Raw genomic sequence first — 25,803 nt, 5'->3', positions numbered from 1 at the left:
ATGGGGAACACATTCAGTTTGAGTCTTGTTTTGCACCTGTTAGCTTCTGCTCAGCAGCAGCAAAATGCAGCCTTGCTCTCTCCTCTCTTTCTCTCTTGCTCTCCCTGCTCCTATTTCATTACGTGATTTACTGGCAGGAGCAACACAGGCTCTCACTTCCCTATCCTGATGTTCTGCACTCTGCTCATGGCACGGCRTGGGGAGAGAAGAGGGGAAGGAGGCTGCTAACACTGTAGGGGACTTTTCACCGCTGCTTGGGGTGACCTCTAAGACAGTTGTCAATTTAGCTTAGATGTGGAGTGCCTTTCTGAGTAGCTGGGATGTTAAAGGAGATTTTTATTTTCTTCCCTTCCTCCCCGTTACTTTTCCCCTTTCCCCTGCTTCATCTTTGGCATCCCTTGCATTCCCAAGCAGTTCCGTCTCCTTCCTTCTCTGCAGCTCCTCACCCCTCAGTAACAGACCTGGGGACCCTGGGGTCTGTTCGGGGAGCACCCTAGCAAGGCCTGGGGCCCTGGGTGCTGGCAGATGAGGTGAGCCAAAGCCCTTCCCCGCTGGGAAGGCATCTGTTGCAGTTCAGGAAATCTGATCGGTGGTCTCTGCATCTCAGTCTCTCCCTGTCAGTGTCTGCAGAGCTACCAAAGCCATCTTAAACTTGCGTATGACTAAGAATTAGATGTGACAGCTTAGTGCTGGGAAGCCCTGTGTAGATTTGGAAATCCATGATCACCCCATGCGACCACTGCCAAAACTGACTAATCCCAGACCTCAGCTGTGGTTATAAAAGCTGCAGCCACCTTCACTCACTTTGTGTCTTGCAGTGACACTTCTGTCYGGTAACTTGTCCTACTTCTACAGCAGGAGCCTGTAGGTCTCCTAGCCTGGGACTGAATCCCGGACGTGCAGCATTGCCTTGCATAAAGGATGGCAGAGAAAAATAAGAAGCTAGGCTTCAGACAGGCTTGCGTCTTGCTGTAGAAATATGTGCCAGAACAGGCAACTGATACGGAAGGRCAGGGAGTCAGGGCAGCTCCTAAGGAAAAGATTGTACAATCAGCTTCCAAGCAGATTTCTTTTTACCATCAGCATCCTGAGAGGGACAGACATCACTGTAAAGCCCTGTGCAGTAAGTACTTTGCTCGACCCAGAGGGCTCAGTGGATTACATCATCTCAGACAGCTACTCTCAGTTGTTATTTGAGGCTGAAGTACTCCCACAGCACCTCTCCCCATACCCATAATAAGTAAATAACCTAAGCTGCAGAGGTCTCCTCAGCCCTGTTCTGTCCTGCTACTGAAAGAATGCTAGGGCTTCATCCTCAACATGTGTTCAGAGGTGTTCAAAATATACTTGGTCAGGAAAAATGTTTAATCTGATGATTTCTGCTTCAGATGCAAAGCCTGTCTCTTCTTACAGATATCAGAGCTAACATTAGTTTAAAGTAGTCACAGTGATCTTATATCCTATTTAAAAGCACATTTTTGGAGGTGCATAAGATATCCCTGTCCTCTGTTACATTATGTTGAGCTRAATTTAACTGAAGGATGTGCCTGATTGTATTTCTTTTTCAAAGGCCATAACCTGAGCATTTTTTATAGTAATATCTTATAGGAATATGGGAGAGGAGTCAAAGCTTTCAATGTTGTATTTCCTTTTCAGTTTTCTGCCTCTTCTAGCCACACCTTGGCATCTAATMATTTCTTGATACCTAGAGGGACTTTTTATCCTAATAGACCTTCTCTTTGCAAATTTTTCTACATGCTTGTCCACCTTACCTCAGCAAAACTTTTTYTGTAACTTTAGCATAAAAAATGTTTCATAATACCTTTCTGGTGTTGTGCCTCATCTCTAATTCACATGAAAATTCCTTTCCTATTCCTTGTAAAGTACAGAGATTATGGTTGATTTTTTTTTAGCTGTCAAAGTTCATTTTTTAATTAGGCGGCCACCTTGAGGCCTTTCTAACAAAGCCTACACTAGTTTTAGGCTCTTGGGTGTTTTATGTCCTTTAGGTTGTCTTGAGTATATTTCTAGCTCTGTAAAGGGCTGTAGATATAGAATTCAGTACACATCAAGTTGTATAAGTCATAAAGTTTGCTAAGCTTAACCTCATCATATTTTTCTTTGATTTATGTCTTGCTGTTCTTTCTTGTTACCTATTCGTTTTTGTAACTGAGTCGGTAGGTTGTTTGGATATTTTTAGGGTGGAAGTGAGTTCATAGTTCTTCCAGTTTTGATCAGTTTCATTATTTTCCTACTTGAGCTTATTATTTTTTAGTCCATTGTGTATTACCTCACATTTGTGAACATTTCATTCAGACACAAAGCAGATGGAAAGTTTTCTAATCTTTAATAGCAGAGACAGAATCACTTCACCTGCCTGCTAACCAGTTGGTGAAGCTGTGATCTGGAAGGGTTTCTCAGTTCTTGTTTCATTTGTGCAAAAAAAAAAAAAAAAGGTAACCCAAGAGTCATACAACCGAAAATCTTTTTATACACTACAAATCTGAAATGGATTCATTAATACTTTGTTTCCTTTTTGGTCACTTATTTCTGGTTAGCTTCTGAGCAAAACATTTCTCTGTTATATGTAAGATGACTCTCTAGAGGCACAGTGTCTGTATATTGTCATTTTAGATATATGCATCTTACTCTGTCATACGCAGACATCTGAAAAAATAYGTCTAAAACATAGTGTATAATTAAAAATATGTTTAAAGCATTTATATCCCAAAGTGGCTTATGCTGTTGGAGGATAGTGTGACTTTTAGGTATCAGGGTTCTGAAATGGGATTCAGGCAACGTGAGTAATATTGGAGCTTTCCAATTGTTGKCCTGGTGAACATGGCACTGTGTTTGCTTCACATCTGTGGTGCAGGTGGGGCAAAAATCACGTAGTCATTTTGAACCTGCTAAAATAGGAATAACAAAGTTAATCCACAACAGCTGCCAAAAAAAGAACTTTTGAAAAAGTTAAAAAATGTTCTAATTCAAACATAATTTTCAAAAATTCTGAATTTCTGCCAGCTCTGTGGTTGGTTTCAAAATTGGGAAGGAATTCGCACAAAAAAATCGGTCTGCTTCTGTGTTTGTACTGTTGTTTCTCTAACCTTTTGATAAAGTGAAAGATGATGTCAAGTATTACCCCGTCCTTTATACCATAAACATATACTTAAGAYTGTTAGAAAGGACTTGTATTGGAACCACCTGACAATTCAGGATGTTTCYTTATTAAATAATTGGTAACCTTTTCTTATGCTCATAGGTTTATTAATAACTATATTTAAGTACAAGAATTGCAAGTATTTGTCTCATATATAAAATGCAGAAAGCAAACAACTGTCTTCCTTCTTAAAAAAAAAAGTCATTATTTTATGAGCTGCTCCAAGTTAACAGCTGACAAGTTTGTTAGTTTCGTTGGGTCTTCRCTGAAAATTGCTACTTATTTTGCATTGCAAATTGAGAAGAGGATCTATGAGGAAGGGGATTTTAATGACGCATTCTTCCTTTAATATCTTCATTCTCAGTTCATATCTATGCCAAACATCTAACATGGAAAGTCGTTATCATGTTTTACTGCTTTCAGGTAATTTTGTAAAATTAACYGGTGATTTCTGACTACTTTCTTAGGAAGATACCAGTAGAGTGGTTGGAAACACRTTTGTGAATCAGTTTTCTGTTTGGAAATGCAGTTATCAAGTTTTTTACAAAATCAGTTAGCCTTCCTTTTATTTTGGACAATGTCAAAACATCATCCACTTCAAATCYATATGTTTTATAAGAGCTTTTAAAATGATTATTATGTTTACCTAACATTTCTGACCATCCGTAAAATTTAAGTTACCATCCTCACAGGAGGATTAATTAGAAATCTTGCCCCAAATATTTGAAGATGAAGGTGTTACTTGCAAGTTAACCAATTAATAGAGTTCAACGTCTATTTCGCCTGAYATGGAGCTACCTTTAGTATATAGAAAAGACAGAGCTTGTTCAGYAAAGCCAGTAAGCTTCAAGAAAGCTACTTGATTTCATAAATATAGACTGAACCCAAGGCTGACCTTCTTGCACTTTGCAGAGTCCTCTCTCCACACTCCAGCAGACAGCATCAGCCAGTCTAACTAATTTCCAGTCAGTCCTTGGGATTAAGATATTTTTAAAGGGTTAAAATTTGAATCTCTGTTCTTACACGTAGAAACTACTGAAGCAATACTTTATTTTGTAATTACAAAATACTCATTTTAGTCCACTAGTCTTCTCTGGATAGCATAATACAAGTTACTAATCGCAAAAGTTACATGCCTGCCTTTTATTTGCAGTTTATTAAAGGATTTCTGAAAAGATTATAATATGAAAAGCTAAAATATAATTACACTACTTTSAAAATGAAGACCATCATCCTTGCTAACTACAAACCTTTTCTGTGGGAAGTAGTTAAATAAAATTTAAGGCCAAATACCTGCTTTCCAGAACAYGAGTGTAAATACAGAGGTACTTCATGGAGCTCAGTCCAATTATTCTTCATTTWTACCAATGAATATGCAACCAAAATTCATTCTTTGTGTTTATGAATGTCAATTAGGATATAGGTGTAAAACCTTCTAAAATGCTTTTGAAGGCTCTGGAACTGAGGTTTACGATATGTGTAGTTGTCTTCTTGAAACTCCACTGACTTTGACTGAAAACSAGGATAGAGGGAGAAACTGGCCATTGCTGTGATACGGAGGTCTGAGACTGTGTGTCTCCCACTGTTATACCCACTGTTATACCCTTCAACTCTATAATGAGGAACTCACAAGTCTGACTACAGAAATTAAACAGCAAAGAAGTTCATTATATCTGAATTTCACAGCAGCATAGGAAGTCGATTTGGTTTTGGATCTGTTTTACATCTTAAAAGTTCTCCATTTAAAACGTGGGTTCTGCCAATATTGTTGTATCTAAAGCTAAAAAGACGAGAAAGCAACATATTTTCAGAAAAAGCGTAGTTGAAATTCTKTACTATAGTCCAGGAAATGTAAAGGGTCAGGGTCAGTTACTCTTCCTGAGGAAACTAAGAAAATGTTTGAAAATGTGTATGAATAATTCCTCTTCCATACTTTTGTGTGTTAGCAAGTTGTTTGCTGCCCTATCCTGATATTCTTGAATTTCATGCATTGTTTGAATTATTCCCTGGAATAATTTTTTTTTAAGCAGTATTTAGCCAACCTATTATTTGTGGGTAGTTGACTGCAGGTGTTTACTGCTGAAAATTTGCTTTGTTGGCTGTCGCTGTGGCTCTCTCACTGGTTGAGAGCGATGTTTGTTCTCACATGTCCAGAGCAAGCAGTCCTATTTAAAAATTTGAAGTTTGCTTCTCACAAAGTTTGTTTTCACTTAAAATCTGATGATTCTGTGGAAAGTCTTTCTAGTATGCTAGCTTGGTGGGATAGTTATGAAATATAAACCCAGTAGGGCAGTGAACAGGTCAAAACAAAATTTTAGACTGCTCCATTTTGCAACATTCTTCAAGCCCTATTTTTACAGCAGTTCTTACTACAAAACTGCTATTTGTGTTGGCCAAACATTTTGTTGAAAAGTTCCCTTCTGTTGTCATTCGGGTCAGCGGGTTTCAGATGCTCGAAACATATTGCAGCCCTGCTGTAATTTAGCTTGTTTGCTTCTCACTCTTTAAGAGTGAATTTAGCTTTAAGATTGAAGGGCTGAAGGAAGGAGCTCTCAGTTTTATAGTCAGAGCCTTTCAGTGCTGCTTGTGCTTTGTATTAACAAAAGGTATTAACAAAAGGTTCGAGGCTTGGCAGAAGCTTATCAGAAGCCTATATATGAATTTTCAGCCCTGTTCAAAAAACAGCAGCAGTATAATCTATATCCTAAAATGGACAACCTGCCCTAAAAGCATGCAGATAATGTAAACCTAATATGCTAGCTGCCCTTTTGTTAAGCATAGGACAAGGAAATCGTGGATATGGGAACAATTTAACTACAAAAAAAACAAATATTGCACTAAATAATACTCCTTGACGTACAATCATAATTTGGGTTGCACGTGGAATGCGGGAGTTAGACTTGAGGGATTTGGGGGTGCTTCAGTTAGTCCGCATGGTAGAGGCATAGACCTGTTGCTGTATGACTTTATCCAGCAGTCATTAATATCATGCCCGAGGTAGATGCGAATGGACCGTTGTTCCTCCAAAGTCCAAACCTGCTAGGGCTCACTGTTAGCACGTACAGCAAAACATCTATTTGCACTTTCACCCCTCTAATTTGGCTCTGCTGATGAAACTTGGACAAGAGTTCACAGCTGATTGAGGTATATCGTTTAGAGTTTACATAGTAACATAGGCAGGTCAGAGTGTGTCCGTGGTTTGCACATTTGCCGTTTATTGTGATGCAGAGGGATTATGTTCTATTTTTCTTAGCCCAGTGTGCTGAGTTTACCATGTGCAGCCCTCATTAGCGTTAATGGCAATTCTAAGCTGGAAATGCTGGAAAACCAAGCTGCAGAAAGCCTGATGCAGTGAATGCTCTGTCTGTCGCAATTCACAGTGCAGCCAAGTGGGAGCTATAAGGCTAGTCACATACAGAAAATGTTAAACACAAAGAGCCAGCGCAGCATTTCAAGGCATTTTCTTCTCCCTCTTTTAAAGAGCCTGTAGACTGTCCTACCAGTGATGACTGGTTATTGTTAAGGATTTTTGTCTGAGCAGCTATGGATCACACCAAGCAGCCAGTGACATTACTTCTGTTGCTTCTGCTGCTATCTGGATTAAGCTGTATTATGAGGAAAAGAAAATCATTTTAGCCACACACTGGTATTTTTTGCCTTCATTGTCTTCACTGGTTTTAGTAGGGAAAAAGTAAATTGAGGAGCATTGATACACCCAGACACATGATACACCCCACCAGGATGCTGAAAAGGTAGACACTCCTTCAAAACCCTAAGCTGAGGTACAGCTGGAGGCTGGAGGACTAACATCTGGGGACAGCTGAAATTTTGTTTGTTCATTATCCAAGAGGAAGCTGTGGTAATTTTTTTGTCAATGGACAACATACAGCTAGAAAGTTAAAAGTCCAGTCTGACTTTCAGGCCTGTAATGGCCTCAGTTCCCTCTTAGGGAGGAATTTCGCTTTACAAAATCAGATTATAAACACTTAAAATTTGCCACAGTACTTCATGTTTTTAAATGCTTTTCCCTTTAAAAGAAAGCATGTATGTCCTGTAGTCTGACCRTAGAATGGCAACTGCTAGACTTAAAAATTGAAAGTTGGTTTGTATTGTTTGGAGGAAGGAGCAGAGCGAGAGGAGGCACTGCAACCCGAAATACAGGCTTATGCATACAGAATTCCTATGTGTATTTGCAAAATCCCATCCTTCAGGCGTAAGAAATGACAGGATATTTTCCTCCTAATTGTCTTGTTTCCTGAACTTAAAAATTCATATACCCCTTTCTCACCAAATAGCAGCCATCCGCAGATGAGATTATCGTGCCATAGTGGGAAGGTTTCTAATGAGGTTTTGCTGTGCTCTTTGTCATTATTATATGGTGTAACAAAAGTTTCCCTGCTTTGTAACAAAAAAGCTGTGCTAATGATAACAAGCTAGAGTTCTCCCTGCCGTTGCGTATGACTCAAAGGTTAATTCCAACTGTTAATGTAATGGGCACATCCCGAGAAAGCTTTCAGCAATAGGGCATTTTGTAGCTGGCATCTCACTGTTAAATGTTCCTCTTTAATGTGAGTCTTGTTGATTTTTTTCAGGGCACCACATGTCAGCAAATACAGCTCTGTAGATAGACAGACAGTAAGGATGGATGAGCAGGATAAAAAGTCTTTCCATGACAGTCGACAGATAACACAATGGGGGTATATCATAGGTTGGTCAAAGCAACAAAATAAAGAGAGTTTTTAAAAAAAAAGAGGCAGAGGGGAAATAATAAGAAAAGAAAGGACAGAGGGAAATGTTCTATTTCACTTCCCCTGAGCAAACATGTAATTTCCATGATTTCTTTTTAATGACTCTCTTCTGAAGCTGGTAGGTACTGATTTATGAAAAGCTGTAAAAGATCAGGTGGAACCCTGCAGGACGTCGTTTACAGCTGCACGGATTGCAACCCATCTAATTTGTCTAGTAAAGTGTGAGCTCATGGCGCACATCACCCAGCCCATAAATTTCATGTTCAGACCTTCTGTCTAGGGGCTGGGTCAAGGGGAAAAAAACTGCCGATGTGTGCAGATGCTCTGAAAGCCCAGCTTTCCCTTGGTGCATGTGAGGAGACATCACAGGCTCTTTGCAGTGAGACAAATTCCTGTTCATTGATAAACTGTCCAGATGTCCTCTCTGAGGAGGAAAGTAACTAATTTTTGTTTGGAATCCTACAAGGAGAAAAATGATACTTTACAGTGCTGGTTATTCTGAGGTCACTTACATTAAAATTAGGTCATATTTTTTGTTCTGATGATACTTTGATCCAAGCAATAAACATAAAAGCTCTTTTGGGCCACTCTAATTCCTAATCCTAGAGACCTGTTCTATTTCAACTTGTTTATACTTTTTTTCCTTAGTAATTCTTGAGTCAGGCCTTGTTTTATTAGATTTAAGTTGAAAAGACATACTAGGCTAGAGAAAGAAAAAACAACTCCATGCTTTATCACTAAGAACACTTCATAAATACTCTTAATAAATGTCTTGGGATTCCAGACACTGTACCTAGAAAACTATAAATAAAAAGCATTGGCTCTTCTTGGGACAAACAGTAGTCAGGGAGAGGTAGGCTGTACAGCTACTGAATAAAAATATCTTGGGCCTGTCAAACCTGAGCCTTTAACTGGAAGGCATTTAGAGCTGTATATCATGTAGGTCTTAAGATCTGTTTTTAGCATGAGAACGAGAACATGAGTCTGTTGGATCATCTTTCCTTAGGTCGGGCTTTGTTTTAGTGTTGCTATATGCACTGTCCCTTCTTTATTGTTTGGGGGGCAGAGCAGAATTCTGGTGTTTTCTGCTGCTTTCATTTCCATCTACAGTTCTTCTCAGGATCTGAGATCCGTAGTTGGTCTCAATGGTTAGTCATTTATAGCGGTCAAGGTGCAGGTCCCAGCATCTCCAGGGTCGGCTACATCAGGCAGCAGCCTTCTTGTCCTGGCTGGGTTCTGGAAAGAAGATAGTGAGGCCAAAGATGCCCAGTCAGGGACGTTAGTGCTCTCAGACCCAATGAAAATTGAAATTGAATATTCAGCAGCATTTGTCCATTTGTGATTTTGAAGTCAGATTTTCAAGCATCCGGCAAGCTCTGGAGTGGTGTCCAGAGATCACAGAGGGGAAAAAGATACTAAAATCATTTTCTGATCTTAAAAAATCAGCTGATTTATAATGATTAGCAAAGCATCAAAGGTAGAAGGTGCTGTTTAATATGTAGTCAATACCAAGTTATTTGATCTCAAAGCCAGATTGTTCTTTTCTTCAAAATTCGGGTAGAAAATCTCAGTGTAACTGATGCGGTATTTCCTGTTCCCAGTGCGAGTCAGATGTACTGCGAGAATATGCTATTTTAGTACTTGATATATCTTGATAAAATTTGTCAAAAACAAGTATTGGTTTGGAGAGGTTTTGTTTGGATATTTTAGACTTCTTGTAAGAGTTTAAATTCAGTGTTATTTAAGCACTTAATGATCTTGTGAGCCTTTACAAACTCTTCCTTCAGGTTTTCTTGTAATGCTCAGAGATAGCTTGGCTTTGGCATGAAGAGATACTGATAACTTTGGTACCAGATAGCTGTAACCTACCGATTAGATTGCAAAATCACTATCTTCAAGTTACAGTGTTTTTCTAACCACATCTCATTTCACRTCCTACCAGTGAAGGAATTCACTTTGGATGGATTTAGCTGTAGTAATCAGGCTCCTGTGCAGGTGATTTTTTCACTGCAGTCATGGAACTAAAATCTACTGGAGAAGATAAGATTGTGCAGCTGCAGCGAGAACTGCCTTGGATATCCTCTAGTTCAGCCTCCTGCGCTCATGAGTCAGCACCACGCTTACCTCGTGGCTAAGCACRTGCTTAGCATTATGCACGAGCTGATGTGAACACCTATAAGCTACTCATACTTAAAATGAAGCTATTTTTTTTCCCCTGAAGGAGGCCTAAAAACTGTCCAGTATAGACACATGGTTTTCAGGGGAGGGAAGAATGAGGAAATAGCAGGTGATGTTCTCTGATAGCATCTGACTAGTCAAGGAAGCTATTATCATATTAATTAGCTTTGAGATAATGAGGTAATTAAAATTAGTAAGATGCATTGTCAGTAGAAAGACATTACTGATTGTATTGCTATTCAGAGGCTTGCACAATTTAGAAAAAAGAGTAAGTCAGTGAGGAAGAACAGCTAAGAACAGATTCACTTCCCACCCTATATGCTGGGCATCTCATGTAAGCTTTTTGTCTTGAAGACCTGTTTCAGAATGGGCAAATCCCCTAGAAATGCATGTGTCTCTTCCAAGACTATAGCAATAGTTCAGAAAACTATCTGGGTTTACATTCTGTATTTTCAGATGTTTAAAACTAAGTGAGGTAGATCCTGTCTCTAGTGACTAAATAGGGAAGGGCTGGCACTTTTTTTAACCTCTCTGCCCTTAGATAACAAGTCATAACATAATAACAAGACCATGAAAACAAGAATCCTGTGGTCAGACAGGACTGAATTTCTGGATCAATATGGGAGCAGACAGTTGTGCCACTTGCAGTATGCAAAGTGCAGGGTCAGCTGCAATACATTTCCTCTTTGATGAAAAAATACACATTTAATCCTTATCTTTATTTTCAGATGAATGTTTTGTTCTCAATAGCTTCTAGTTAGACATACAGGAAAAGGTTTAAATGGATAAAGAAACATAATGATRTATTTTCTTTAATTCCTTTTAGTGAGATAAGAAAAAGACACAGGGACCCAGGCATGAAAAGGTTGGCCCTGTAATGCCAAGAAAATAGAAAATGTTTTCCTTCAAAATCCACCTGCAAATATGGAAGGATTGTTGGTTTTAGTTGCTACTGTGAAATAGGTTTTAGGTGCTTTTAGGTACGATATTGATATTTTTCCTGCATGTATTTTAATGCTGTAATAATCTGCTTCTCCAAAACAGTGCTTCAGTGAACCTGTGGTTCACACAGGAAAGGTTCCACACATTGGTACCTATGTTAGTTCCCATGGAGAATGCTTAAATAGATGCTTAATGAAATAAAAGATGTTTTATTTCACAACTGAACTCTGCTTGAGATCAGTTGTAGCCCAAAGTCATTGCAATCAATTGCTTGTGCAGTGATTTCCATGAAATAAGTCAGTGTCCGTGATGTTCATGAAGAGCAGTGATAGCATTGAAACAAAAAATGCCACAAAGGATTTGAAGACTGTATGACCGTCTCACAGCTGTAGTCTTGACTCACTTCAGTGTTGGATTTGAGGCACCATGAATGAGCAAAGGGAAGTGATTTCTACCTGATTTCTTCTTCCTTGATTTTGGAGAACTTTGCTGCCACTGTGTCACTTCAGCATCCTTCAGAAGCACCAAGTTCATTTCAAAGGCAGATGATTCTATTCTTACCTTGAAATTATTTGCATGATATCTTTATGGAAGTTTCAGTCCTAGCACAGCCACCACAGGCATGGCAAATTCATATATGCTTGACTCAATGTATTTTACAATAAACTTCCTCACTTCTGTCTCTGTGCATTATAAAATACAAATCTCACAGGAGCAGTTATATTTGTCTCACAAATCCCCTTAATGTTTGATTTTTAGAGTTAATACATTTTTTAAAACCACTGGTGTCCAGTTATTTGTAATAGCACCATCTAAGGTTTTGCAATAGGCTGCAATACTCTGAATGTTTGACCTGTGTGAATTCTACCAACCCACTCCATTTGAAATAAAAAGTGTGCATCGTAGTAGGAACTAGTACATTGTTTGGGACTAGGTGAGTCACATAAATAAAATCTAAAATAGGCTTGTCTTTGCTAATACTTAAACACATTAAATTGTAATGTAACGATACATTTCATGAGTTGGTGATGCTTCAGTGGTTTAAACCATAGGCTTGAAAAGATGGAGTGCTTGAGCAAAATGATTTCACAGTGTTCCTCAAAGCTGCCAGTGTGGATAAATGACAGATAAATTCCACAGATGAACAGAAAAGCTGCATGTAGCCTAGTAGCTGTTACAATGCTGGTGTTAAGTTTAGACACAAAAGAATTCATACTTATCCCTGCTCCTTAGCTTTCATCATTTTTTTTTCAGGCCATCAAATCTTCTCCTGGACCAAAGTAAYGTTGATATTTCAGCCTTCCGCACAACAGGTGATTGGCTCAATGGTTTCCGGACAGGACAGTGCAAAGACATTTTCACAGGCGTGGAATACAGTTCCTGTGATACAATAGCCAAGATTTCCACAGAGTAAGTTTGAACTGACCACGACTCTTCATCACTGGTTATGGCTGGGGTTACGGGTTTAAACATAAGCGTAAGAGTAGCGTTTCTTATACTAAGTTTCTAGTGTGTAACCAAAATGTTACGTTTGAAGTCACAAATTTCTATAAATGTTGTACGTGGAGGAAACTGTTAGATGCTCTGTTGATAGCATGAAGGCTATAGTCTCATAGATTTTTCTTGCTTATGCCAAGGAAATTTCAATTTCTTCTGAAGAAATAGCACTGTGCATAATGTGGTACACCAGTGTTTTGTTCCTTCGCTCATAGTTCAGGAGATTTCTGAGCTGATGGTTTATAACACACTTTTTACATGGCACCTAGCACGTATGGCAATCTCTTCCCTAATTGCCCATCCCATATTCAATCAAACCAAGGTGACCCAGGGTAAGCACTATGTAGCTACTTTCTTACTTCACACTAATAGTTATTCAGAGGCTGAACTCCCTCTTTCCTCCTGTTCCAATATTTAAACATAATAAATTTGGAAGTTTAAAACTTGGCCATTTATTCTGTTCGGGTGTGGTGTGTCTTTGTTCTTGTGATAAGGAACAACATGGTAATGTTCTCTTTGTATCTGAAAAAGGGGCCTTGGGTACAGCTATGAAATCTTGACTCCTTATTGAGATAGATGGGTACAAGACAAGTGAGGAACAACAGCTGCAGTATCAAAAATTAAACAAATTAATGCTGTTAATTAGTGTATTATTGCAACTATAGAAAGGCTGATAATGGCATATTATAACAATTACCCTATGGAGACAGTGCAGAAATCCTCTAGGAACGTCCAATTTCCTGAGTGCTACTGGTTAATTAGCTCTTAGCAAAGCATTAACCCACTTCCCTGTTGTACAGGGAGCAAAGAGAATGGAGTGACTGGTGAAACAGAAGGTGAAAAACACACTAGACTCTGGAAGTTTGGCCACAGCCATTAATCTCAATGTTAATGCTAGTTACAAAAAACTCTTCAGAGGGCTAAGTACATAAGAGCAAGATGTCAGCACTGGCCAAGAAAAACGGTCAGACTGGGAGAGGAATGGAGATGGTAGAGATGCTCAAGATCACAACTGGTCCAGGAGGGAACTCCTTGCTCCTGAGTTCCAAATCCCAGTATGTATATCACTTGAAAATACTGTTTCATTGTCTTTTCTTTCAGGTAAGCAAGCAGAGCAAGGCTAAATGAATTTTACTCTTCTCTTTCTCTGCTTTGCGGTCTCCAGTTTCCATACAACAGCCTTTGGCACTTTTCCTACCAGGGTCTGCGTCACAGCAATATTACCATACCTGGAGGTTTCTGCAACGTAGCAATGTAGGAAGGGCAAGCTGATTGCTGTCTGCTCACATCAGCTGTAGGAGACACAGAGACAGTAGGCTTTTTCATGCAATACTTGTTCTCTTTCTTGCAGTGACATGAAGAAAGTTGGTGTTACAGTTGTGGGGCCTCAAAAGAAGATAATTAGCAGTATCAAAGCTCTGGAAACTCATACAAAGAACAACCCCGTTCCTGTGTAAGGTACCAAATGATGTTGCTCAGGATGAAAAAAGGAGAGAAGATGGTTCAAAGGGCAAAAGTGATGGCTGAAAACGGCACAATTTGAAGGAGTTCTTTGCAACAGCTTGGGAAACAATGGTTGAAATTTCAAACCCACTAAGACACTCAGATGTTGAGTATAAATGCCTTAAAAATAGGAGCGAACTTTTTTTCTATCTATTAAACCTAAAGGGTGGGTGCTCTTGACTGATGCAGATAATAAATTTCAAAAAAAAAAAAAGTATGTAAAACTTCCTTCCAAGTAAAAAACAGTGATACTAAAACCTAGAGCCATTTGATTATTAAGTGACTGAATAACACACAAAAAAACATGGACGTAAAAGCTGTGTATTTGATCTGTACAGCAAACAAGAAGAAAGAAAGAAAGACTTGCAGTATTTTTATACACAGAAGAGATCCGTAAYAGGTATTTTATTTCTTTAAAAGCAAGGAAAATAGAGGACTATACCTCAAAGCATATCTGGCCATATTTACTATAATGTCATTGTAACATGCTATTGCAACTTCAGAAAGGAATACGGAAGTAAAGTTTGTAGTGACTGAGTTAATTGACAAAAGATTTTTGCYATGATATTAGCTTCCCTGTGTTCATTTAAATAGAAAAAAAAAGTCTTAATTTTGAAAAGACATATTTATTTCCTTTGTTTTTTTCCATTATTGTTTATATTTATGCTTAAATACCTTAACCTGGCTGKATTACTGCCAAGTGCCACATGTTATCCAAACTTCATTGATACAACCTGAGCAATTGTRTGAAGGTTAATTTCTACATAATTTTATGCTAGTAACATCGTATATGAAATACAGAAGGAAAGAGAGATGGTCTTTTTTCCAGCTATATCATTAAAGAAATCACCTAGAATTGCTGACATTCCTTCCATTTACAGTGAATGGTATTTTAACACAGGTTCATATACTGGYAGAATTGTATGCGTATTGATCTCTAAATCAGCATCTGTCCTGGTAAAGCACATGCGTTTCCTTTACTCCCTCAAAGCCTGACTTCCTATTAGACACAAGTACCACTGTTCTCAGGTAGCGTTCAGGCAGCCAATTTGCCAAGAAACATAACCGGAGTCAGAATTGGATCCTGCATTAACGGAGGGTGCTTTCSCAGGTCACCGAGAAACGATCCATTTCTGGTTTCTGTTTCATAGRTTCTGCTCCTTATGGTGTAATTCTTCATCTGGTAACTCAGAAGGAGGTGTGCTACCGTGTAAGCAGCCACTGATAATTACGCTGAAATGGTGACTTGCAGCCAGATTTCAAAGGATAATTTAAACTCATAAAATGGGACTTCGGTGTCTAATTTTACCTAAGCCTAATCCTCGAGGCTTTTGTTCAGCTGCTGCAGTCCTGCAGGGGCCTTACTTTTTGACTCTCAGGTTCCTTAGGCACCTGTGTTTACTTCTCTGCACACGCCTGGAGCCACCCCAGTCTTGGCAGGGCTAAAACATTACCTGTCTCATGGCTATTTGAGAGTCTCAAAACTCAGCACTTGCAAGGATTCAGTCTGCTAAGTGTTCTCATGTAACCGGAAAAAAAAAAAAAAATCAGACTCCACCAAAAAGGTGGTTGCAGGTGGCTTTTCCTTCTAAAACATGAGGCAAGGGGTAAGGGATGCTGCAGTGTTTTGAAGGAGCAGAATAAACTCTACTTAGTTGCTTGAACATAAGCAGAAGGGAGCCTGTCTTTAGGAGAGCGTTCCCAGTACCTGGTAGAAAAAGGAACTTGAAGGACAGAATTCCCTGTGTTTTTTCACCAAAGCAAGCTATAAGTTTTTGCTCCTGAGCATATTGGTCTTGATTCTGAGCAAACATGGCTCTTTTTGCTCTGGAAACAGTTCGTTTACATCACAGTATGAGGCACTTTTTGTGCTCCATGCAGACACCAGAAGCTTCTTAACACTCTAGGCTCGATACAAGGCATGCAGAAGTGTGGCTCTGGCCGGTACTGTAAAACACTCTGGATTTCCAAAAAACCTTGCTTAAACTTAAACCTGGTTCCGGTGGATAACAGTGAGTCCCTGAAAGGACAGGCAGATGGTCCAGGATGATATGCAAGGCAGTTTACTACGTGGCATGCCGCGTTTTGCCGTGCGGGGAAAAGCAGTTAACTGCTTTTGCTTTTTGTGTTGGCTTGGTTTGGTTTTTGAAGGTCCTAGCAGTGCAGGGCACATATGCAAGGGAGGAATCAATTCCTCAGATTCCTGTAGCTGAATCAGCTTTTAAATTATTCTTCACAGATCCAAGACTTACAAAATGTAAAGAGGGGACATTCATCACACGTGGCTAAATAGAGGCAGATGAGCTTAAAAGGATTCGATTTGAAATGCGCTCACAGGATAACATTTATTTATGTGAGCTGAAAGAAAAATGAATGGATTTTAAAGTAAGAAGAATGAATGCATTTTAAAGTAAATTGAAGTAAACTAAAAYGAAAGAAAATGAAAATAAAGTGCTTAAGATATGAAGAACTTCTCATGATAGATAGCAATCTGTAGTGAAATACAGCATCCCAAGCACAAAAGCTGTATTCAGCTGTATTTTTGGTTGCTTAGTTCATTCAAAGCCTTTCTTCTCTTCAATTTGAGATTAAGATCTAAATCGGGAATTGTTAGTGAATTTAAGGCACAGAAACCCATTTGGAGATGGTATGTGTGGGGATGGCTTTTTATTAGGTATTCTTCTTGATTTTTCTCTTCTGCTTCATTCTGCTGCTGGGGGGAGGAGGGGGAGAGATCTGTGAAATGCTTCTGGAAACAAGAATCCAGTTTTAGACTGAGACTGAAAACTTTGCACCAAATGCCCTGAGTTTTCTCTTACTGTCGTGCCGTGTTCCTTGCTYACTGTTTAAGCATGCTCAGCATAAATGATTAAATCTCACCGATGCTTGGGAAAAAAAAGAACTTCAGTTTTGCTTTTCTTTGCTATTAGGAGTAGCACATTTTAAATACATTTAGCTTTTTCTCCCTGTCCAAGTTGATTTGTACTCTAAGTGGCCTGTGTTGCAAACATCCTACACTCCCTTTTCCCCATGTACATATGTAAACATAGCAGTGTACAATTCTTCATTGTGGAGTAGAGATATTAGAATTTGTGTGGCCATCTTCCTGTACAGGACTTGCATTGGTTATCAACATCAAGCAAAATGCAACTACTCACAAAATTGCGTACCATATTATTGGTTTTGTATCTTTAAATATAGTTTCCATTTTATTTATTTCTGTTAACATATCTAGTTTTGTGCTGTTACTTAGCATTCAGTAAGCAATGTATAGATGTGATTTGATTGGCAATATGTATTTACTTTTAACTTGTATTTTAAAGCATTACTTACTCATTTAGTTTATATATTGTGCAATTGTAGATGGCCTCTTACTAATGTAAAATGATTTGTAGTGGAAACATTTATATTTTTATAATAAACATAATGAAAGTATTTTTTACATACTGGAATATTGAGATGATTGCTTGGAGGGCAAAGTAAATTTATTTGATTAGAATATTGTGGTAGAATTGTAATTAATTATGGATAAATTTTGACTGTTAAAGCATGGGTTCAGAATGAAAGCTAGATATTACCTATATAATCTATTTTAAAAAAACAAGTAATTCAAGTTTGAAATAGACAGACCAGCATTTTGCTAAACTGATGTCAGTCAAAGACTTTACTTTCTCCATGGATGTGGGAAAACACCGTCTACAACAGCCTGCCTGTGGGATATTGAAAAAGCTGTCATCAGTTTTAGTTGTGTCAAGTATCTCCAAATTTTTGCTTTTTTTTCTTCCCTTACCAGTGGACCTCTTTTCATCTTATTACAATGTTGAATCCACTAAAAGATGTACTTCTCAACAAAATAAAAAAGCCCACCGCTTACTGTAATTTAACCCCATGGTTATTTCTTGCCTCTGAGTATCTGTATTAGATAATGTTTTGCTCCTGTTTTATTCTGTCCCTCTCAAATTGTTTCTGTATGCTTCCCTGAAGCATGGCTTATTTGCAAGTGGCAACACACAACCCAACTTTGCAGCTCAAGAATTACCTTCCTAGCAAAGTGTGAATGGTTTGAATGTTTGCCAATAGYGGTTGCAATTACTGGAGGAGTAAAGTAAAGGGGTCTTCCTGTACCATAAAAGATTTTGCGTGCTTGTGGACCTTTCAGCACTTGCTGCTCTTGCCTGTTCAGATCGATGAATGATAAACTTGTCCCGGAGCCAGAAAGCAGATGAACGTTACAACCTTTATCACTTCAGTAGCATTCTTTTGGCATTTCATCTTGATACCTGTAGTTGAAGGGGGAGTCACTGGAAAGAACTATCCAGAAGTGTACAGACAAAAATTTGACTTCGCCTTAAATGACAACATCTGGACCGAAACCCATTTTTACTTTGTTACAGYGGTATCCTTCATACTGTGCTGCTGTGGCTATATATGGCATCATTTTAAATTCTAATGAAGGCTTTTCAGTGCTATACTTAAATGGCAGGGAAGCTACTCTGTCGGTCTAGTCTTTGCACTATGCAAACTATTTACCTTGTGAACAGGTTTCACTTCAACACTTGTGTTATATAGACTTGCGTCTAACCCTGTGGCATTACTGGTACATTGTATTTACGTTATATCCCTAAGGGCAGAGTGCATATTAATGCTTTTAGAACTGTTGTTTTTATTGCAAAATGGTATTGGTGTTCGTGGCCACTTCTGGAATGGGGGGGGGGGGTTGAATAGGTTCAGCGGAGAGTAGCCGAGACAGCAAACATTTTCCAGCCCTCCACCACATCTCAGTTCAAAGCAGGAGGGATAAATTGCTAACAAACAGTTCCTTATCTATCTGTGATACGTGTTTTTTTTTTTCTAGTTACATCTCGGTGACTTTTTTTCATTTTCCCTTCCTTCCTGAGGATGATGCCCAAACCTAGGTACCTAAACCGGTGAAAGCGTAAGCAGTGCCAAGCAGAAGCAAGCAACTATTTCTGCTGTCGCACGTACGACATACCTGCTAATGCCAGAGCGGGTCCGAACTGTTGGCTTCTGCTTCATTTCCGAGCCACTGTAATTCCTCTGATCCTTTCCATACTACCCCTGCCTGAGCAGTGGCTGAGTCTCCATTTGAATCCTTGTGGTTAAGTATTTTTCTTTTCAGTTCTCAGTTCCATTCTGTGCACATTTTTTTAATGGAAGTTTAATTTGATTTTACTTTCTTAATTCCAAAGTATATCTCCCCTAAAGCACTCCCAGCCTTGTTTCATTCACACATTGTGTAGACAGGCACATGCTCATCATGTTGGTTTCTAATGCAAATAGGAAACGGCGTGAAATGCAGGCAGCCTACTTATGGCTTGCTCGCCATGCTTTTTGGAAGGCTGGAGAAGCTCTGGTAAATGATAAGTGCTCAGTACGCAAGATTTTTCAGCTTGCAGTGCATTCACATTACAGTGATTTCGTAATAGCCCATATTTCCCCAGTTAGCTCGTAAGAATGTCATGTGGGACAGCACCAGAAGTCTTACTAAAGACAAGATAAATCACATCTACTAGTTCTTAGATTATTCTGTCACAGAAATAAATTAGCCTGGTTTGACATGATTTGTTTATTCTTGACAAACCTTAGTTGGTTTATTAAGACCTTGTAATCCTCCAGCTGCTTGGAAATGTATTATGTGATATTTATGTCTCTCTGGATATTGAGGTTAGCGTACCCGGTTTGTAATCGCCTGGCTCTGCTCTTCTCCCCTTTTTAAAAGTCAGTATGATCTTTGCTCTTCCCTCGTGCCCTGGAGCTTGCTTGAAGTCCACAACTTCTCAAACAGCCTGGCCAGCGGCTGCCCTTTGACTGGTCCCTCTAGTTTTGTGCAGCAAATCCTACAGGCTCTGCAAACTGGCAGGCTCCGGTCGCTTGCTCTGACTCCAAAGATTCGTAACTGTAAAATCAAATTAAAATACATGCGGGCAAATATTCTTCCTGTGTGCCYGGGATTTCACCTTACGTCTTGAACTTTTGCAAACAAGCAACTATTAAGAATCACTGCTAAAGAAAGCACGAAGGACTGTCTCTCTGGTTAGCAGCTTACGGTCTGTGTTTTTAGTTAGACCGAGCAGCTCTTGTTCATCACTACTGTATGGCTTTTAGGGTGGCTGGTAAGGTCAAGCAGCCCGTGAAAGTAACTTAGGTTCYGCTGCTCGGGCTCGCTGTATATCTCTGAATTCAGCCTGCTGCTATCTCCACTCCTCCTCCATACATTTTCTCCTAATATTATTAGAAAGCTCCATTTTTAAATCTCTGTAGTATAGTGAGCCACTTGTGTTTACCCAACATGGCTTTGTAATTACTACCGGCCTGGGTTTCCAAGTCTTTCAAAAGTGTCTGTGTGCGAGAGACTGTGAAATCACCAGAAGTTCAGTAAAGATGATGATTAATATTCTGAGATTTAGGGAAGCAGATGTTGAACCTGTATCAGTGACTAGTTCATCACTAAGCCATGAAGTGCAGCAGAAACTGCTTTTTCAGCCAGGGGCTGAATTTTGCCTCCTGGCACAAGGCATGCAAGGATGATAACCAAGCGCTGGGTCTCTCTGCATTCGTGTGAGAACTGAGGATACTCAGCCGAAATGAAACCAGAGAATCCTAAAATTAGGACAGGAGATAATTAAAGCTGTATTTTAAAATTGTGCTGCTAGTTGCTTTACTTGCTGTGCTTTCARTTGCTGATCTCTTGCCGCTCAGGTTAAGCTATGTGGCTTCCCACTGGACATTTAGTTTTGCCTATGATTTTTTTCCCTCGTAAATGAAATTCGGTGTAGCTGTTTCCTCCCACTTAGAGTTTAGCGTGGCAGTGCAAAAATTTAAGATACACAGCAGCATCCCTTTAGGAAGAGCCGATGATGCTTGAAACAAAACAAAAACTAGTTAGAAATAAAGCACGGCCCAAAAGCGAGGTTACTGAGAGGAACGTTTCCTCTTGAGCTGAGAACCTGGGTGGTGCATGAGTGTCCCCGGCTCCGGGGTGAGGTGGGGGCTATGGGCATCTCCCCCAATTGTCCCTCAGGTCCCCGGGTGGCTTCGCTGCAGCCGTTGCTGGCAGGTTTRGACCCTGCTCGAACGTGCAGCCTCCTTCCAGGCTGGCTGTCAGCTGCCAGCATGGACAACTCGTTGCTTTTACCATTCCTCCCCTTTAAAGTTGCGTCACCTTTTATTTATTATTCTGTTATTATTTTTAAGCTCTTTCTCTCGCTCTCATAAAGTTTTAGATTGGGGCTTTAGTGAAGGGCTAATCCACAACCCCCAGTTGGATATAGGATTTTTAAAAAAAAAAAAAAAAAAAAAAAAAGTCATGCCTCATTAACTGAGTTAATGCTTGCCTAATTGTAATAGCAAAGCAATAAAATTCAATCCCTACAACAATGTGATACTGTGACTTCCTTCCCCCCGACTGATGGAGCGCTGGGCTACCTGCCAGGGGGCTCAAATGCAAACGAGAAACAGTACAAACAAATAAACTCTCTGCCTCTGTGGTTGAGGTAGGGAGGTTTTCTTGGTGACTTTGCTTTTTATTTTTTTATCTTTCTCTGTCTTTACTTGATTCCTTTCCCTTTCTCTCTGTTGCTAAGTTTTAGTCTGTCATTGCACTTGTGGGTTTCTGGGGTGTCCCACAAAGGAATTATTTTTCTGCCTTTTGTATCTCTTTCTCATATATTAGCTGTCCCCTTTCTGTGGATTGCATGATTTTTTTTTTTTGGGGGGGGGGTTAAAGCAAGCCCATTAAACACACAAAAAATGTATATGTGTATAGGAACACCGCCCCATCACAGACTTTTAAAAGACTGTCACAAATCCAAAGAAATAGTTAGATTCCTTCAAACCATAAGCGGTCAAACCAGACCAAACCTCTCTCTCTGGCACTAGCCAACCCTTGTACCCTGGGACACCATTTAAAAACTTTTCCTGACACTTCTGCTGTGAAGATGCCCTCGAGTCAAGGGTGGAAGAGCTCAGAGACCTTTGCTAGTGCTAACCTGCTAACCCACACAGCTGGGATTTATTCTTTCTCACATCTCAGGTGGTTTCTGTGAAAAAAAAAAACTCCATGCATGGCACAAGTGCCAGAACCGGCACTAAAAAAAAAAAAAAAAAAAAAAAAAAGAATATTTAATATTTAACCAGATCCTCCATGCTCTTAGTGCTTAAGATAGTGTTTAGCCTGGTGCTGAATGATGACTGAGGTCTATACAATATAGACTGAATTCATTTAGCTCAGTTCTACCATTGGGGTATAAAATATATTAACATTTTGGAGGCAAGTGATCATTTAGCATATTTTGTTTGGCTACCATAATACCTAGCACTGTTTGTTTGTTTTTTAGGACTCTCAGTCTGAAGTGCTGTTTGGACAAAGCTGAGAAAAATGTCCAATTATATGTATAAAACCTGTGGTTTTAACTACGGTAAGTACAGTACCAAAGGAATGTCCCCTTCCYCCTAAATCTACCTACTTCAATGACATTCCAGTTTTTTACTAATATTCATTAGATGCCTTTTTATGGGAACCTTTCTCCCAGTATTCCTTCTCAGCCCAAATCTTTAAGTTTAGTATAGGCAATCACTAGCTGTTACATAGCCTCCTAATGAGACCATATAACGATTTTGGCTGTATTCTTTTGTTGCCAAGTGCCTGTTAAGGGAGCATTAAAATTACAGTTGAAATAATACTTCACCGCTTTTGAAAGAAAGATCCTGTGGGTGCCAGTAGATAATGCTCCACCAGAAGAGAAATGTTGTTCAAAACAAAACAGGACAAAGCTTTGCATTTTGTGAGGAAACTCGTGAAACAAGCTGCTTGGAAAGCAGTCTCCAACTCTTTCTAAGCTTATTGAAGCAATCAGAAACCTACATCAGATGCTTTCTTAGTCTGTGTCCTTCATATTAGTTCAGTATACTGACTAAATAGGCACTCATCCAAACGAAGCAGTGGTCAAAAATGTCTTAGCAGCGTGCCCAAAAGGAAACTTTCAAAACAGATTACATGTCTGCTATTATTTTATCAACAAATTTGATTTTTTTTCCTAATTAAATGTTCTTGTCACACTGTAAAACACATCAAGTTTGCTATTATGGGGCTGTCCATGTGTAAATGGACTGTTAGTGTAATATTAAAACYGTAATTCTTTAAATATTTAGCTAATAAAAGTGGCATGGTCTTGGATAAACAGATATATGAAATATAGTAGTGTTTTAGGCTAGATGTTAGCCCTATGTCTTGAAGGCTTTGAGGAGAAATTRCCACCAGTATGCATACAAGAACTACATCTTCCAGTGCAAAAAGTCCTAGAAAACTCAGGGAAGCTGTCAGAGGTTTCACCTACAGTTTGTGAATAAAGGACTAATTTTCCAACAGGAAAGTGAGAAAAAAAAAAGATCTAGTTGAGTACCTGAAATACCAAGCTTAGTAAAATCAAAGGCAGGAGTAGAGCACTCAGGGGAAGCATTCCTGTTTCCTTCATTTAGCCTTAGCTGAGTGCAGACATGGGGCTACAGTTACCGCTTGCTCCAGAGATGTTGGGCAGGGGCTTGCCTGTGGAAGGGGAATGGCATGTTATAAATCTCTTTGTAGGGTATAAGATTCTTGGAAGAAAAATACGCTGATGCTGGTGCCATTTAAGGGTGGCTGCATTTCCAGCTTTGCAATAATTGCCTAACATTTTGCACTGGTGAGAAAGGACGGGATGTCTTAAAAGCGGGTTCTGCATATTGTAAAATTCTAGCTGTGACTTGGAGAAACACCCATGGGACTTATTGCTACTCTTATAAGCTTGGTGTAATGTGCACATGTTTTTCTCTTTAGACCATGTGCACCTTATCTGACTTTCAGGGGGAAAGAGTAGTCTCTTTTAATTTTGGGGTGTTTTTTTTATTTTTGGGTCTGTATTTTGCTCAGACATGCCCGCTTGTTTCACCAGTTCAGCTCAGCAGAGGGTGTGGGCTCCCGTCAGCTGCTTGTGACCGAACCCAACCTCAGCGTCACGCAKGCGGTGCCGCGGGCTCGTGGGGTCTGTCTGGAGACCACCGTTTCCCTGGCGGAGATGGGGTTTCCGGGACGGCTTCCTGGCTTCGGAAAGGCTTCGCTCCATCCCAGGGAGGAGGGACCGGGGCCCAGAGGCGCAGCTGTGCTGGGTGGAGGTAGGGGAAAGGATTTCAGTCCGACTGTAAGATCGGAAGAGCGGTGTTGGGATTTCCTGTGGGTTACCCACACCTGGCTCAGCAAATGCGCAGTCCTCGCCGGGGTGCTGTCGCTTTTGGCAGTGCAAAATGGTAAATAAGAGTGGAATACTTTATTAATGAAAATGCTCCTGAACTGAATCCCAGTGAATTTCGTTCTCCTGGTACATCCATTTTTGCACACCAGCAACTGGGGAGAGCCAAGGCAGCAGCACAGATTTGCTTCTTGAGGTGGCGGTGGTGACGGTGCTGCATTTTGGACCATCTCAGAAGGAAAYCTTCTTCCTCCTGGTCAAACTTCTTAACATATCTTAAGTCACCTTTACATTGAAGGTGGTTATGTTCCCATTAAATCACAGGAAATAGTAAAATAAACACTGCCACAGGGTGATGAGTGTACCTGTAGAATGATTCTTTTTTTCCTCTCTCTCTCTCTTGGGTACTAAATATTCTTCAAAATGAGCAGTAAAAGCAGTTGTGAAATCTCTGTCACTGAACTCTTTTCAGGAACAGGTAGAGGGAGATCTTGCGGAAATCATTCAGCGTAGCTGAGGCAGGGAGGTGGCCCAGGCAGACCACCTCTCGGGGTCTTTCGAGCGTTCGGCTGCAGGACTCAGCCATGGTTGGTTTCAGCTGTGGGCTGGAGGATCATYGTCCGCATCTCCTGTGACTTGAGTTGCTAGAAGACCCTCAGATGTTCGGCATTAGTGTGGTGCCCAAAGCCAGGGCTCTGGACCTGCAGCGTGGCCCCCTGCCACCCCTCGGCTGTGCTGCCTGGTGTTGTTATTATTACCAAACCCTCACGGATTTATCTCCCCACACGCAGTGGGGGGGAAAAAGCCCCCAAGTGCAAGTCACTCCCCTGCTGCCCGTCAGTCCACGGCTTTTCTCCCACTTTCCCGCGACCCTCCACCCACACATTTTTAGCAGCGAGAGAACAGCCCTGCAATCTGCTCGGAGAGAGAACAGCTCATTCGAGCACAATTTACTCTCCTCTGCTGTTGAGTATCACTTCCCTTGGGTAGGTGCAAGTTTTGGCAGCCTGTACAAAGACCGGCAGAGACCGAAGCAGAAGCTGTAATAGAGCTGTTATGACTTGACAGCCCTGTTTTGTAAYGCACAGGGGGATTTTATTACAAGTCAATTGCAGCTCCAAGAAATTTAAGAGTGTGGTGTCTGCTTGTATGATTTTTTTGTAATGTTTAATAAATGAAATTACAATAGATTTTAACACAGAGACTAGGGCTGCAGCAGGCCTGGATGACTTAATAAAAACTAAAATCAATCAAGCGACTTGATTTTGTTGGCAAGTTTTTGCTCTGTAAGTGGAAATGAATGTGTTTGCAGCTGTAATAATTTCACATGTATTTCTTCAGGTACTGGCAAAAACACTATTTTTTTTACAGTGTTTGCTGAGTGCATTGGTGTTTGCTGAATTTGTGTTTAAGCAACATCCTGTTAAAGCTTACTCATGGTAGCTTCCCTTGGAGCTGACTCGTTAGTGTGTGTACCAGCAGTGACTGAAAGCTTGAGGAGTGCTGCAGCTTCAGGAAAGACTTTTTACTT

The 25,803-nt window shown here is 40.0% G+C and overlaps 1 protein-coding gene across 2 annotated transcripts in view; it reads left to right on the top strand.

The window, feature by feature from the left end:
• The window catches only part of EPHA3 (EPH receptor A3), a 230,290-nt gene extending 212,383 nt beyond the window's left edge, over window positions 1-17,907 (top strand). For both annotated transcript variants that reach the window (XM_085304912.1, XM_085304911.1), the window contains exons 16-17: window positions 12,283-12,438; window positions 13,877-17,907. In XM_085304912.1, coding sequence (XP_085161038.1) covers window positions 12,283-12,438; window positions 13,877-13,982 — 262 coding nt within the window. In that variant the 3' untranslated portion in view covers window positions 13,983-17,907. The remainder of the gene's footprint in view (window positions 1-12,282; window positions 12,439-13,876) is intronic.
• The last annotated feature ends 7,896 nt before the right edge of the window (window positions 17,908-25,803 follow it).

Source organism: Rhea americana, unplaced genomic scaffold (assembly GCF_003343005.1).
Source record: "Rhea americana isolate MKP2758 unplaced genomic scaffold, rheAme1 scaffold_213, whole genome shotgun sequence".
Taxonomy (NCBI): domain Eukaryota; kingdom Metazoa; phylum Chordata; class Aves; order Rheiformes; family Rheidae; genus Rhea; species Rhea americana.
This window is presented reverse-complemented; position numbering and strand designations above follow the sequence as displayed.